The sequence below is a fragment of the Rhinoraja longicauda genome, chromosome 7 (genome assembly GCF_053455715.1).
Source record: "Rhinoraja longicauda isolate Sanriku21f chromosome 7, sRhiLon1.1, whole genome shotgun sequence".
Taxonomy (NCBI): Eukaryota; Metazoa; Chordata; class Chondrichthyes; order Rajiformes; family Arhynchobatidae; genus Rhinoraja; species Rhinoraja longicauda.
Window position 1 is genome coordinate 50,031,027 of NC_135959.1, and position 14,032 is coordinate 50,045,058.

The 14,032-nt window shown below is 41.7% G+C and overlaps 1 protein-coding gene across 4 annotated transcripts in view; it reads right to left on the reverse strand.

Annotated features, from left to right (window-relative positions):
- LOC144595265 (E3 ubiquitin-protein ligase SH3RF3-like) overlaps window positions 1-14,032 on the reverse strand; it is a 258,681-nt gene that overhangs the window by 137,304 nt on the left and 107,345 nt on the right. For 3 of the 4 annotated variants that reach the window (XM_078402551.1, XM_078402550.1, XM_078402548.1), the window contains exon 2: window positions 5,014-5,052. The exons of the other annotated variant lie outside the window; for it this stretch is intronic. In XM_078402551.1, the coding sequence (XP_078258677.1) occupies window positions 5,014-5,052 (39 nt within the window). The remainder of the gene's footprint in view (window positions 1-5,013; window positions 5,053-14,032) is intronic. 4 annotated transcript variants of the gene reach the window in all.

Genomic DNA, 14,032 nt, shown 5'->3' on the forward strand with positions numbered 1-14,032 from the left:
CCCACTATTTAACAAGGCAGGAGGCGGAGGGGGGTAAAATGGGGAACTGCATACCACCCCTTCAGGATTGTGGTGAAAAGAAAATCACCAAATGTGTATTGAACGTGTGGAATTTGCCATGTTTGTTCAGTTTCTGAGTACGTAAAGACAGGCAGACTTTTTTGTTGTTTTTAGCAGTATTGATCTACATAGAGTAGGCACGAGGGGCCATTGGATTACTCCTGCTACTATTTCTTACAAACCCCCTCTTCCATCATCTGCTTCATCGTCCAATCATGACGAGATGTGACGGGATTGCAGAACTCTTATGTGATTTGGTGGATGTGTTCTTGTCTGCAACATGGTTTCCCTGCAATGGACTTCAACTTTACTTCATAAATAGCACTTCATATTCCGCCTGGGTAGCTTACAACCCATTGGTATGAACACTGAATTCCCCAGTTTTAGGTCACTTCTAACCCCCCCCCCCCTCACCTTTCCCCTGTACTCCCTTCCCCAGAACCTTTGCTGACCTTGCACTGGTTTCTTCCCACCAAAAATCCTTCAACAAGCTTTACAATTCACAACTATGTATTTCTTTTGGGCTCACCAGCGGTCCGGCTGTGATTTGCCTGGTCCCCCGCTTAACTCCCTGTTTTTTTTCTGCTTCCCCTGCAATCAGTCTGAAGAAGGGTCACGACACGAAACGTCACTTATTCATTTTCTCCAGAGATGCTGCCTGACCTGCTGAGTGACTCCAGCATTTTGTGTCTGCCTTTGGTATAAACCAGCAGTTCCTACATATTTTTATTTAGTTTAGCGTACACATTGTCCCTTTTGCTGCAGTCTCACTGGGTTTACAATTCACTTTTGGAGATGCCTGTTGCTATGCTCAGCACACCCTTGCACACTCCTTATTGTAACAGGGACTGATTCATCAGTTGATGGTGGGTAATGGCCCCACAGCAGAAGCGTCCACGTCGCGGGGCTGGAAACTGGAAGTGTCCTGAGCTAATTCTGCTACCACCATCGTCTACGGTACAAGTGATGGCTCCCACTGATTGTCGCCGGAAGCTTGCGCCCTTTTCAGGACAGATGATGACAGTGATGTAACATTTGAAACATGGATGATAGACATGAAAGAAGGTGGGTAATAATAGTGGAAAGGCTTCCTTGCCCACACTTGATGTGGTGCCATGAGATCTCATGGGGCATGGAGTTCATGTTACAAACTCTCGAGTGTCCTCCTCCATACTGCTGTGCCAGCCTCAACTGTGGGGCTGCACTGCTGGCAGAAGAGAATGTCCCCAGCCATTGTGACCGGGCAGTCTGCCGTGTTATCTGGTTTTGTGAGGACAACTATATCAGATGGTTGCCTTCCTAGTTTGTGAAAAATTCTTCACACTTAAATGCTACAGCCCAGAGGTGTGTAAGGAAAGTTGATTGGATTGGGAATTTCTGCCAACATGCAGGGTGGACCTTCCAGTTTCATTTTTTCTGTTTCATCATAAGACTGTACATTGTACACTGTGGATGGCTCAATTGTAATCATGGATAGTCTTTCCGCTGACTGGTTAGCATGCGACAAAAGCTTTTCATTGTGCCTCGGTACACATGACAATAAACTAAACTCAAACAGTTGTGGCATAATTGAATGTGATGCTTGGATATTTAAGAGTTGACCTGGAATCAGTAAAAGATGAGGTAAGGAAAGGATGCCAGATTTCCACCACCGCACGAATTACTTTTTACGATTTGTTAGTTTAGGGCAACATTACGAATGACACTTTAAAAAAAAATCCTCATTAATAACTGAATTAAAATTCCATAGTTGCCAATTTTCCAAATTCAGTAATTCTACCAATGTGTCACTACTGTACCCATTACTATACTCAAAGAATGAGTCAAATACAGATCTCTCGGCAGATTTCAACACGTTACCTTATACACATTTGTAAGAAAAGAATTTCACTATGCGTTTGCACTTTGCACATGTGACAATAAAGCACCATTGAACCATTGAACATTTTTAGCACAGCCTGCCACAGCGTAAGCCAATGTCGGTGGATATATTTTACCTGCTGCTGACAAGGAAGGTCAAAATTCAGCTCATTTAAGCTCTCTGTAGACGTAATCCATTCATATCAGAAAGTCAAATCTTCCATGATACTTAGGAGCGTTATTTATCACAGGCATTGGTCATTGATAGGTTATTTGCAGGGATTGTAGCAGCAAGGAAAAGTCAGACATAACCTATTACTGAAGATAGACACAAAATGCTGGAGTACCTCAGCAGGTCAGGCAGCATCTGCCTAATGATGCTGACTGCCCCACTGATTTACTGCAGCATTTTGTGTCTATCTTCAGTATAAACCAGCATCTGCAGTTCCTTCCTACACATAACCTTTTACTCACTTCTGTTGATGAATGCAACAATGAATTAATATGTGTAAATTCAAGAAAATGTTGAAAAATATTATATTTGAAAGATACAAAATATATGATCAGCACTGAGAAATAACTGACATGACAGAAATGATGGTTCTTGACTATATTTGTGTTTCTATGTTTTGTTTATCTGCTTCTGACTTGTGATGTTGTGTTTTTTAATTATATTTTGTTAAGTATTAAGGGTAAGCACAATAAGCTTTGGCTTCTGCTTACACCTTTTTTTCCGGTCAGAAAATATCATGTGTGATTATATTGTTTTATTTTTGATACAATGATTTTGTACTATTTAACTTTCACAAATGTATAGTCAATCTGTTGTATTGTGTTGACTGGAAAATAAATACATAAATAAATAAATAGATAGATAAATAAATAAATAAATTCAATCAAGGTCAAACAACTCTTTACAGTCTTTAATTTTACTTTTATATGGGGATATGTACTATGCTCACTGAATAACTTGGTAGAATATTTTGCTAAAAAGAATAAAGATACAAAATAAATAAATTTCATCAAGAAAGGAAATCAATAGTTGTTTCAGGATGTGGTGAATAAAGAGACTGATTGTAAAGCTATAAAATAAAATTAATATTCTGGATTTGCACCGGAAAAGCCAGACTGAGACTAGCTATCCTTTGATCAATAGATAACCTCCTGACAGCACATCACCATTTGCTCAAAGGCAAGCTGGAAAGGGCAATAAATGTTGGCCTTGTCAGCAATGTCCAGATTCTGGAAGACGAGTTCAAGAAAAACCTGTCTATTATTTATGCTGCTCAAATTAAGACTGTGTTGCAATATTCTCTACTTGCCTCGATGGTGCAATAGCACTTAAGAAACTTAACATCATTCATCATAAACCTAGATGGAACGCACTAACAGGGTGGTTGTTGAGGCAGAAACAACAGTATCATTTAAGAGACTTTTGGATAGGCACCAGGATATGCAGGGATGGGGGGGGATATGGATTATGTGCAGGCAGATAACCTCCAAATAAGCTCTGAATTACATAGACTTGGGGGATAGACACAAAAAGCTGGAGTAACTCAGAGGGACAGGCAGCATCTCTGGAGAGAAGGAATGGGTGACGGTTCGGGTCGAGACCCTTCTTGGCATTGGTTTTGTCCTTTTGCACTATTATTGTTTGTATGTTTTTATGTTTTTGTGCATGTGTGTTGGTTATTATGGGTATTACAGAGTGCAATGTTTACATTTCTGCTGTGCTGCTACAAGTAAGAATTTAATTGTTCCGTTTCAGGGCACCTGACAATAAAACACTTTTGACTCTCTTGATTCTCTCTTTAATATTGCTTCTGCGATGATTAATTTGTGACCGAAGCTCAAGCTTTCGCAAAAAGCTTCCACTTGCACGTAACAATTTGTAAATAGCCACTTGCAAGTGCAGGCAGGATAAGAATTCACCAATTGCAAATGCCGTGCAGGCTTCACAGAATCTCAAACGCAAGTGAAAAATTATTCAGGGTTTGGAAACTGACAATACAGAGGTGTAGATGTGATAGTGGCAGATGGATCATTAAAATCATACCAATGACAACACTTTATTAATGCGTAATGATTGAATAGTTTAGTAGTAACATAAGATTATATGGTTTGGATTCAGCAGCTTTGGTAAAATGAGAACTGTCAAAATTCAAATAATGTTTAAAAACCTGAAGAAACATTAATTACATATGTTGTGACTCCTTGCAGATAATTTTGCCAATCAGCAGCATTGTTCTGGAGAATGACACTAAATGTGCAGTATCAACAAGACAAGACAAGACAAATGCCGGAGTAACTCAGCAGCATCTCTGGTGAAAAGGAATAGGTGACGCATCGGGTCCAGACCCTTCCTCAGTCTGAGCTGAAGAAGGGTCTCGACCCTCAGTCTGAAGAAGGGTCTTGACCTGAAATGTTACCTATTCTTTTTCTCCAGAGATGCTGCTTTACCCGCTGAGTTACTCCAGCACTTTGTGTCTATCTTTGGTGTGAACCAGCATCTGCAGTTCCTACGTACACATTTGTTCAGGAGAATACTTTCTTTCAAGGGGCAATCATCTTTCTTTGTTATGGAATGAACTACCTCTGCTGCAGTTTAATAGAGCTGGAGACAGGAACATGACCAAAACTGTCCCTTCCCCCAACATAGGTGAACAGAGGGAAGATTTATTTTTGACCGTTCGATTCAGCTTCATCAAGGACTTCCACAGTTCCAGTGATATACAGAATGGTGAGTTCCCTCGAATGAAATCCTTCGCAAAAAAGGAGAACAGCTGGAGGAACACAGTGGGTCAGGCAGCATCCGTGGAGGGAAATGGACAGTTGACATTTCAGGTTGAGACCCTTCATTTAGACAAAAAGTAGAGTGGATGTAGTCAGTGTAAAGAGATGGAGGAGAGATGGGCCAAGAGCTGGCAAGGGATAGGTGGGTACCTGTGAGGAGGGATTGGTATGCGGAGGATGGCAAGACGGAGGTAACAACCAATGAGTTTCTCTAGCTGCTCTTCTATTTTTGCAACAGATTCCAGCACCTGCCATCTCTTGTGCCTCCTGAGTAAAATCCTTGCTTTGTAGGTTCCCTACCTGTCGTAATGTTGTTCCACAGTTAAGCACCGTTTTTGTCTGCAAATAGAACACATTGAAGAACATCAGAAGAGTTCAACCTGCATTAAGAATGACCTTAGCCCAGCAAACAAATTTTATTTAAAAAAATCCTTCTCTGCATTGTCTTCCTCCGCCTCCCGTTTAAATTCCATTTGGAATATTTTGGAGGACCAAGAACCAAGAACCAAGACTGCACTTGCAATATCTTGCAGAGCGGCATGATGGCACAGAGTTGCTGCCTCACAGGGTCAGAGACCCGGGTTTCATCCTGACTATGGGTGCTGTCTGTACGGAGTTTGTACGTTCTCCCCGTAACCTGCATTGGTTTTCTCCGGATGCTCTGGTTTCCTCACACACTCCAAAGATGTACAGGTTTGTAGGTTAATTGGCTTGGTAAAAATGTAAAATTGTCCCTTGTGTATGTAGGATAGTGTTAGTGTAAAGGGATTGCAGGTCGGCACGGACTCTGTGGGCCGAAGGGCCTGTTTCCGCATTATATCTCTAAACCTAACTAAACTAAACTAAAATGGATCTGATTGAAAGTGTTTGCTCGGACATTATAGACCTCTGCTGCCTGTGAACGAAGTGCTACCTTCTGGGATGACATTGCAAAATGTTTGGTCTTATATTAATCTTTTGAAGAACAAGATCAAGAATTCTGCCAAGTCTTGTTACTGCTGGTCAAGATCTCATAGCTGCAATTGAAGTGACACCACTGAGTCCTGTACAAATATTCAACACATCAGCAGGGAAGCCAGATTAAAGAGTGAAAACATCTAATATATTTTACAAGGCCCAAGATAAGAATTGGGGAGAGCTAGAGTTGTGATGGGAAGCAAGTACATTGCAGCAATTCTACATACATGAACAATAAAAAAGGAGTCCCAATTCATCGGAAAACTATAATCAAATAATGGAGACACAAGGAATTGCAGATGCTGGTTTACAAAAGAAAGCACAGAGTACTGGAGTAACTCAATGGAGTAGCAGAACTGGAGGACATGGATAGGTGACGTTTTCGGTCAGGACCCTTCTTCAGATTCAGAAGTTTGATGGAGGGTCCTGAATTAAAATGTCACCTGTCCAATAATCAAATAATACAGCACCAAACTACAAAGATATAACTGAGGCATATAATCAAAATCTTGGCCTTAGAGTCAGGTTTTAATGCGTTTCTTAAAAGTGAAGAGAAAGGCAGAGTAATTCAAATAGTGAATTGCAAAGCTTAGGATCTTGGTAGTTGAAGGCAAAGAACCAATTTTGATGTTATTTAATGCAAGTATGTTTCAAAGAGGACATAATTAGAAGAGTGTTTATTTGTGAAGGGTTCTAGGCTGAAATATTTTGTAGAAATGGGATAGGAAAAGATCACAGAGGAAGTTAAAAGGATAAGAATATTCAAATTGATACACTATTTTATCAGACTACAGTATAGGACAATTGGCTTTCTTTAGCATATTAGGTCACAGGGTGATTTCATTTATTGAGGTTAGAACAGTGGTAGCTAACAGAGAATGTTTGAGAAAGCCATTTCGAGAAATAAGAAACACACTAAAATGTAACAGATGAGCCAATTCAGGGTTAAACTAGGTATTTTTATGGAAATGGAAAAGGCCTGTCTAAGTGGATATGTGCAGAAAGTTCATTCCGAGATCATCTTTGCAAAAGCGTCTAATTTAACCTCTGACTGTTGGCAAAGAAAGGGACTGAGTCACAAGGAACTGCAAATGCTGGAATCTTGAGAAAAATTCAAAATGAAGTCTTCTGAATAGTTATTTCGGAGACATTTCTGATTATCCACAACACGATGGCAGTTTAAGCAGGACAGGAAGCATCTCTGGAGAACATGGTTAGGTGATATTTTGGATTGGGACCCATCTTCAACCTGACTTGAAATGTCACCTATCCATGTTCTCCAGAGATGCTGTCTTTTTCTGTAAACCAGCATCTGCAATTCCTTGTTTCCTCAGGATGCTAGGTTTTTCCTATGCAAAGCTGTCCATGGACAAACCAAGAACCAGTTAAAGTGGTAGAATTTTATGAGTGCCTTAAACAACAGCTACTGCCCGCCCATAAAAACAGTCCTGCAGTAAATTGTTATTTTTGTTATGTAGACAGTTCCAGTCAATTAATCAAAGTCCAACAAAGCATTGAGCCAGAACTTCAAATTCATTCACAGCAAAACATTGACTTTGAAATTTTACTGCACACCTCAATGCTTTTATATATGACATAATACAAGTTTTACAGAAGCCTGATCACTAAACACGATGTAATAAATTTCCATGTAATCATCTCTAAACTAAACTAAAAGTGCACAAACCTTTCGTGGATGGAGAGAAAGTTAGCATTTTAATGAAATATCTTGAAGTGTTTCGTTGAATTGAATTGGGAAAATGGAAAAAGTGGATTTGCGTTGGTGCTAACTAAAAACCATGTATTTCCAGAAATTTCCATGTAATCCCTCGATCATGTCTCTCTCCCTCACACACAAACACACACAAGCATATGCAACATACATGTGCACACACGTGCACACACACACACACACACACACACACACACACACACACACACACACACAGGACCTGGGCATATGCAGTGATGTCAACCATGTCAAACAGTACACGATATACATTTTACGGCAAATTTATCATCTGAACTGTAAAAGCATATACTCATGAGATCCACGTGAGTAAATGCAGTCATGGAATTTAAGCAAAACAGAAAGCACACCTATCCTGCTCCCCCTCTGTAATGTTCTGCCCTTCAAATAAGTTCTCACCAAATACTTGCTAGGCTTGCAAGCCACATTTCCTTCCTCCCTACCATTTGTCAGCTCCTGCCTCTCCCCTTTGTTTTGGCTTTTTCCCCTCTACACTCTCACCCTTGTTGGCAGTCCTGACCCAAAATGATAACACTGTCATTGTGTTCACAGATGCTACCTGACCCTCTGAGCTCCTCTAGCAGTTTACTGTTTGCTCCTGATTACAGCAACTGCAGTCTCCTGTGTTTCACACTTATTCTATATATTTGTCCCTGACTTTCAATCTCCCATAAACACAAGGGCTTGGATTTCTTCAGCCAATAAAATCTGAAGTTTCCTCAATAAGGTTCTTCTCGGACAATACTGAGGATTTGCTTCCGTTAATCTAACTAAATGTTTAATCAAAACTTACCTTTCTTTATGGCATGATTTTCCATTATCGCGTTATTTTTAGTTAGCACCAACGCAAATCCACTTTTTCCATTTTCACAATTCAATTCAACGAAACACTTCAAGATATTTCATTAAAATGCTAACTTTCTCTCCATCCACGAAAGGTTTGTGCACTTTTAGTTTAGTTTAGAGAGGCATCATGGAAACAGGTCCTTCGGCCCACTGAGTCCATGCCGATCATCAATCACCCATACACTTGTTCTATATTATCCCCATTTTGCGCATCCTACACACTGGGGATAATTTACTTTTATAACATAAAATATTAATTGTTTCTCTTTCCACAGTTGCTGTCTAATCTGTTGAGAGCTTCCATTATTTTTTGTTTTTAATTTCAAATTTCCAACATCTACAGTTTATATATATATAAACACACAAAGAGCAGGAGTAATTCAACGGGTCAAGCAACATGGTTAGATAACGTTTTGGATCGGGACCATTTTTCATATTTTCTTCTGCCTGATGAACGCCCCCGACCCAAAATGCTTTTTGCTCTTAATAGGTATTACCCTATTTTACTCTCTAAAAGGAATTATCGACTTTCCTGTTGCATTTAAGAATCTTTTAGATCAATTTAAGTGTGAGCTAATAAAACAGTTCACAATACTTTTTACATGGACGCAGCTGAACGGAATGTGATTAGAATAGAGTAATATTTCTGGCAATAATAATAAGATATTGCAGAATAATAACACTCTCTGCTACTAGTTCTGATGATGAAAGAGCTTTGTGCCATACAAACCATCCTGGTTTCTGTGAGTAAAAGTAAAATATAACTCATCTGTGAAATAAAATGAGAGGCAGTTACTCACTCAGCAATTGCACTGTATGAGCAATTAATATTTCAAGCTCATAACTTACTTTGAAGAACTGAGAAATGAGAGGAAATAAAGATATATTAGTTTAGAAATACAGCATGAGAACAGGCCATTCAACCCACCATTTCCCTCACTCACATTAGCTCTTGATAGTCCCATTTTCTCATCCACTCTCTACACACTCAGGGCAATTCAAAGAGGCCAATTAATCTACAGACCCACACGTCTTTAAGATGTGGGAGGAATCTTATGTGGTCACAGGGAGAACTTGCAAACTCTACACAGACAGAGCCCGAGGTCAGGATCGAACCCTGGGTCTGTGGCGCTGTGAGACAGCAGTACCAGCTCTGCCACTGTGCTGCCCTGATTGAATCGGGACCAGAGGGAAAATAACCTGGTGGAACTACCAGTCGAGAGCTGGAGCATTCATGCATGCAATGGAATAAAGTGTTAAAGAATTGAAAGTAATAAAAAACATGGATAACTAGGGGTTGGGCAGCTAGAAGCGGAGAAGATGGGACATAGAAAACCTGCAGGGTTGATGAAAAGTAAAGAACTGAAATGTTAACAGGTCTGATCTCACCACAGATGTTGATTCACTGATTCCAAAATATTCTGTTTTGTGTTGCAGAATCCCTTTTTTTTTGTTTAATAAAAAAACTTGGGGATAGGCAGTGAAACAAAACCAGTTTTGAGCTTACGAGTGCGTGTTTATGCTAGCAGCTTCACAGGCGTGTTCTCAGACAAAATACGACATGGGGAATTTGGAGAGTGCAGATCAGACGGTGCAGCATTTCTAAAAACCTCTAACAGCACTGGGCTGTCACAAAGACTGTCAAAGACGTGGCGGGCAGCCACGGTGGAGCAGCGGTAGAGTTGCTGCCTCACAGCGCTAGCAGCACCGGAGACTCGGGTTCAATCCCAACTACGGGTGCCGTTTATATGGAGCTTGTACATTCTCCCCGTGACCGCGTGGGTTTTCTATGAGATCTTCGGTTTCCTCCCACACGCCAAAGACGTTAATTGGCTTGGTTTAAGTGTAAATTGTCCCTAGTGTGTGTAGATTGTGTTAATGTGCAGGGATCGCTGGGCGATGCGCACTCGGGCCGAAGGGCCTGTTTCCATGCTGTATCTCTAAAGTAAACTAAACTAAACTAAACTGTCCCTCCTCAAAGCGACAGACTCGCTGACTCATTTCAAATAAACCCTAGAGGTTAAGAGGGAGTTAGGAAGCCTGTTTGGTCAGCGTGAGGAGGCAAGAGGCCCCATAGGTTAAAAAGGAATGGTCTACGTTTAGGTTTAGATTTAAGCTTAGTTTAGGTTTATTATTGTCATGGATACCGAGGAACAGTGAACAGCTTTGTTTTGCATTCTATCCAAGCAGATCAAATACACCACACATTAATACAATCAGGTCAAACTCAAGTACAATAGATAGAGCAAAGTGGTAGATACAAAGTGCAGAATATATTTCTCAGCATTGTAGTGCACAGTCATAGATAAGGAGACAGATAGCCCATGGAATTAGAGGCAGGAGGACCCAAAGGCCTGGGGTTAAAGGGGAGCAGGAGAGTGACCCTGACTGGAATTAGGGACAATGTGGGCGTCAGAGGAGCCTGGGAGATTAAGGAGAGTAGAAGAGGCAATGGGTTTCGTGTCATTGTATAATTTTTAGTTTAGTTTGGAGATACAGCGTGGAAACAGGCCTTCGGCTCGCCGAGTCCACGCCGACTGGCAATTCCCGTACACTAACACAATCCTACACACTAGGGCCAATTTACAATTTTCACTGAAGACAAATTAATCTACAAACTTGCACTTAATTGGAGTGTTGGTGCACCCGGAGAAAACCCATGCAGTCACAAGGAGAACATCCAAACTCCATACAGACAGCATCCATAGTCAGGATCGAAACCGTGTGTCTGGCGCTGTAGGCAGCAACTCTACCGCTGGGCCTCTGGGCCGCCCCTATGTTAAGTATTAATGGATGGGGAGTGAGTTGTTTTCTGTTCATCGGATCTACATTCATCACTTGGAAAGTTACCCTTGTGACTCCTCAACTGGGTCATGGAGAGCTGTGGAAGGGTTTGGGATAGGTCACGGGCTTCAGGCAGCCTGGGTGCTGGGACCAGGAAGAAAGATGAAGTGCAATGGGACAGCCTGCTTGATCAGTGTGCAACTTCTGTACAGCAGAGGGAGGAACCAGCAGATGGACAATGGAAGGAGGGTGGGGTAAAGAACAGGGCAAATAGGGTGGGGAATGGGGAAGGGAGCTGAGAGAGAGAGGAGAAACCGAAAGAGCCAATTTGGGATAGGGTGACCGAAGTAGGGAGACTGAGGGAGGCACAGCTGAAGAGAAAAGGCGTGGGGAGGATTGCAGTGGTTGGTGGGGGGGGGGGGGGGGCAGCAAGCAAGAGAGATTCACCGAGATCATTTGTAGGAAAGAAGTGCAGATGCTGGTTTACACCAAAGATAGGCACAAAATGCTGGAGTAACTCAGCGGGTCAGGCAGCATCTCTGGAGAAAAGGAATAGGTGATGTTTCGGGTCGAGACCCTTCTTCAGACCTGATTTGCAAATTATCTGCTACGGTCAAGCTTGAAAGAGAAGAGATTTACGAAGATAATGCATGGACTCAGGGGCCTGAGCTATAGGGAGAGGTTGAGCAGGCTATGGCTTAATCCATGAAGCGCAGGAGGATAAGGGGTGATCTTATAGAGGTGTACAAAATCATGATAGGAATAGATAAGGCACAGTCTTTTGACCAGAGTAGAGGAATCGAGAACCAGAGGACATAGGTTTAAGTGAGTGGGGAAAGATTTAATAAGAAACTGAGGGTAACTTTTTTACACATAGGGTTGTGGGTGTATGGAACAAGCTGCTGGAGGAGGTAGTTGAGGCAGGTACAATCGCAACATTTAAGAAATATTTAGACAGGTACATGGACAGGGTAGGTCTAGAGGGATATGGGCCAAAAGCAGGCAGGTGGGATTAGTGTAGATGGGGCATGTTGATTGCCATGGGCACGTTGGGCCGGAGAGGCTGTTTCCGTGCTGTATGACTCTATGACTCTGTGCTGGTTCTTTTGTCAGAAATCCCTTGAGTTGTTTCTACCAGTTTGATGCCAGGCTTCTGAATGGACTGCGAGAAACAGTCTTTCATCTCCTGAGATAAAGCTTAATATGTCCGAAGGGAAGCTAACAGTGATTAGCAGACTGCAGATTGAAGCTGACAATGATCATACTATCCTGCCATCTAGATTAACAGTGAAACAATTCATGCTGAAGAATACTAACTAACTAACTAATCTCTTGCAAATGATCATAAAAAGAGCTGGGTGAATGTACGCAATGGCCATTTTAATATAATTTCTATTATCATGTGTTGGCGAGGTGGGAAGATAATTTCTTCCGATCCAACGCTTCCTGAGAAATCATAAGTTTTCCGAAGACTAGTCTTCAGGTAAAAACTCGAGAATTGTACTGTTAATTATTTGTTTACGTTTTTAACCTGTCTCCGATGCACTTGGATTTGAACAAAGAAATATTATACTACATCAAAAATTAAAACAATAGGTTTAGATTTTTCTGGAGAGAGGAAAATTCTGATTATTTTCAATCTTACCATCTGTCCAGAACGTAAAGGAGCCATCAAAGGACAATTACCAAGAGTGTTAAGCTTCACACTGCTCAGCAGAATGTGTGTGAGAAGATGAATGGCAAACTTTAGCAGCAGGGTTGGGGGCCATGAATGTTGATGGGGTTGAGGGTTGGGGGGGCGGGGGGGGGAGGGGGGGATGGTGGAATCTGCTAAGTAAATCAACTTCCAGATTTTATGCATTCCGGTGACAGAAAATCCAATCTGTTCCCACCACAGATTTCCTGAAGCTAAACCAAAGAAACACTGCACCACAGCGCTTTTTATTAATCTTGTCTCCCTTTAGTCGAAGGCAGGTGGGGTAGCCTGCTCATGGCCCTCAGCAAGTTCCAGCATTGAAAATGAAATATTACAAATCTGGTGAACTTCAGAAACAGACAGGAACACACAAACATTAGACCAGCCAGCAAACCACACGAGTAATTCACAGGCATTCATGCTGGATATTCATTTCCTACTCAATTAACTGGATATCACTCAATTAATATATAAGCATTTTCCACTCTTTCACATGACATTTCATCTCTTGCCTGCTGATATGATTTCTACTGAATGTACTGAAATAGTTGCACTTACAATAAACACGGAGGAAACCTTCACTGCTGTGAAATTTATCCCCTTGGGTCACATTTACTGGTTTTCATTTTAAGATGAAGTCAATTTAAACACATTAGTACTGCGGCATAAACAGAACACTTCTGACTGCACATTCGAAAATCGATACGAGACAGCAACCTGACAAGTTTCCCATTCCACTCTTTCAAGGAATTCGGTGATTCACCAGTGACAGCACTGGTTAGTTTAGTTTATTATTATTATTGTCACGTGTACCAAGGTGCAGTGAACAGCTTTTGTTTGTGTGCTAACCAGTCAGAGAAAATTCTATACAGGTCCACCACCAATTTTCCGGCATCCTAGGTTCCAGAGCCTTTATGGATTATCCGTTTTGCCAGACCAACAGAGGCCACCGCCTCTGAGAGGAAACAAATGGTACCAGAACGGCCCGCCTAGGCTGCCGAGGAGCCGAGGTACCGCCCCGCAAAGTTGGACTCGGAAGTCGGCTATGGGAATGGATCTGCCGGCTCCGACCGGGCCAGAGTTCCAGAGCCCCAGCCACAGAGGGTAAATTCGACCTAACCAGCCGCAGAAGTCCCAATGAGGTCGAGATCGGCCGCCTCAATCGACCGAAGCACCTCATTTCGGGGGGTTTCCAGGGAGGTTTTCAAGTGCTCTATCATAATTTTATCCGGAATGAAGGATGTGCTGGATTACCAGTTGCCGGAAAATCGGCGGTGAACCTGTAT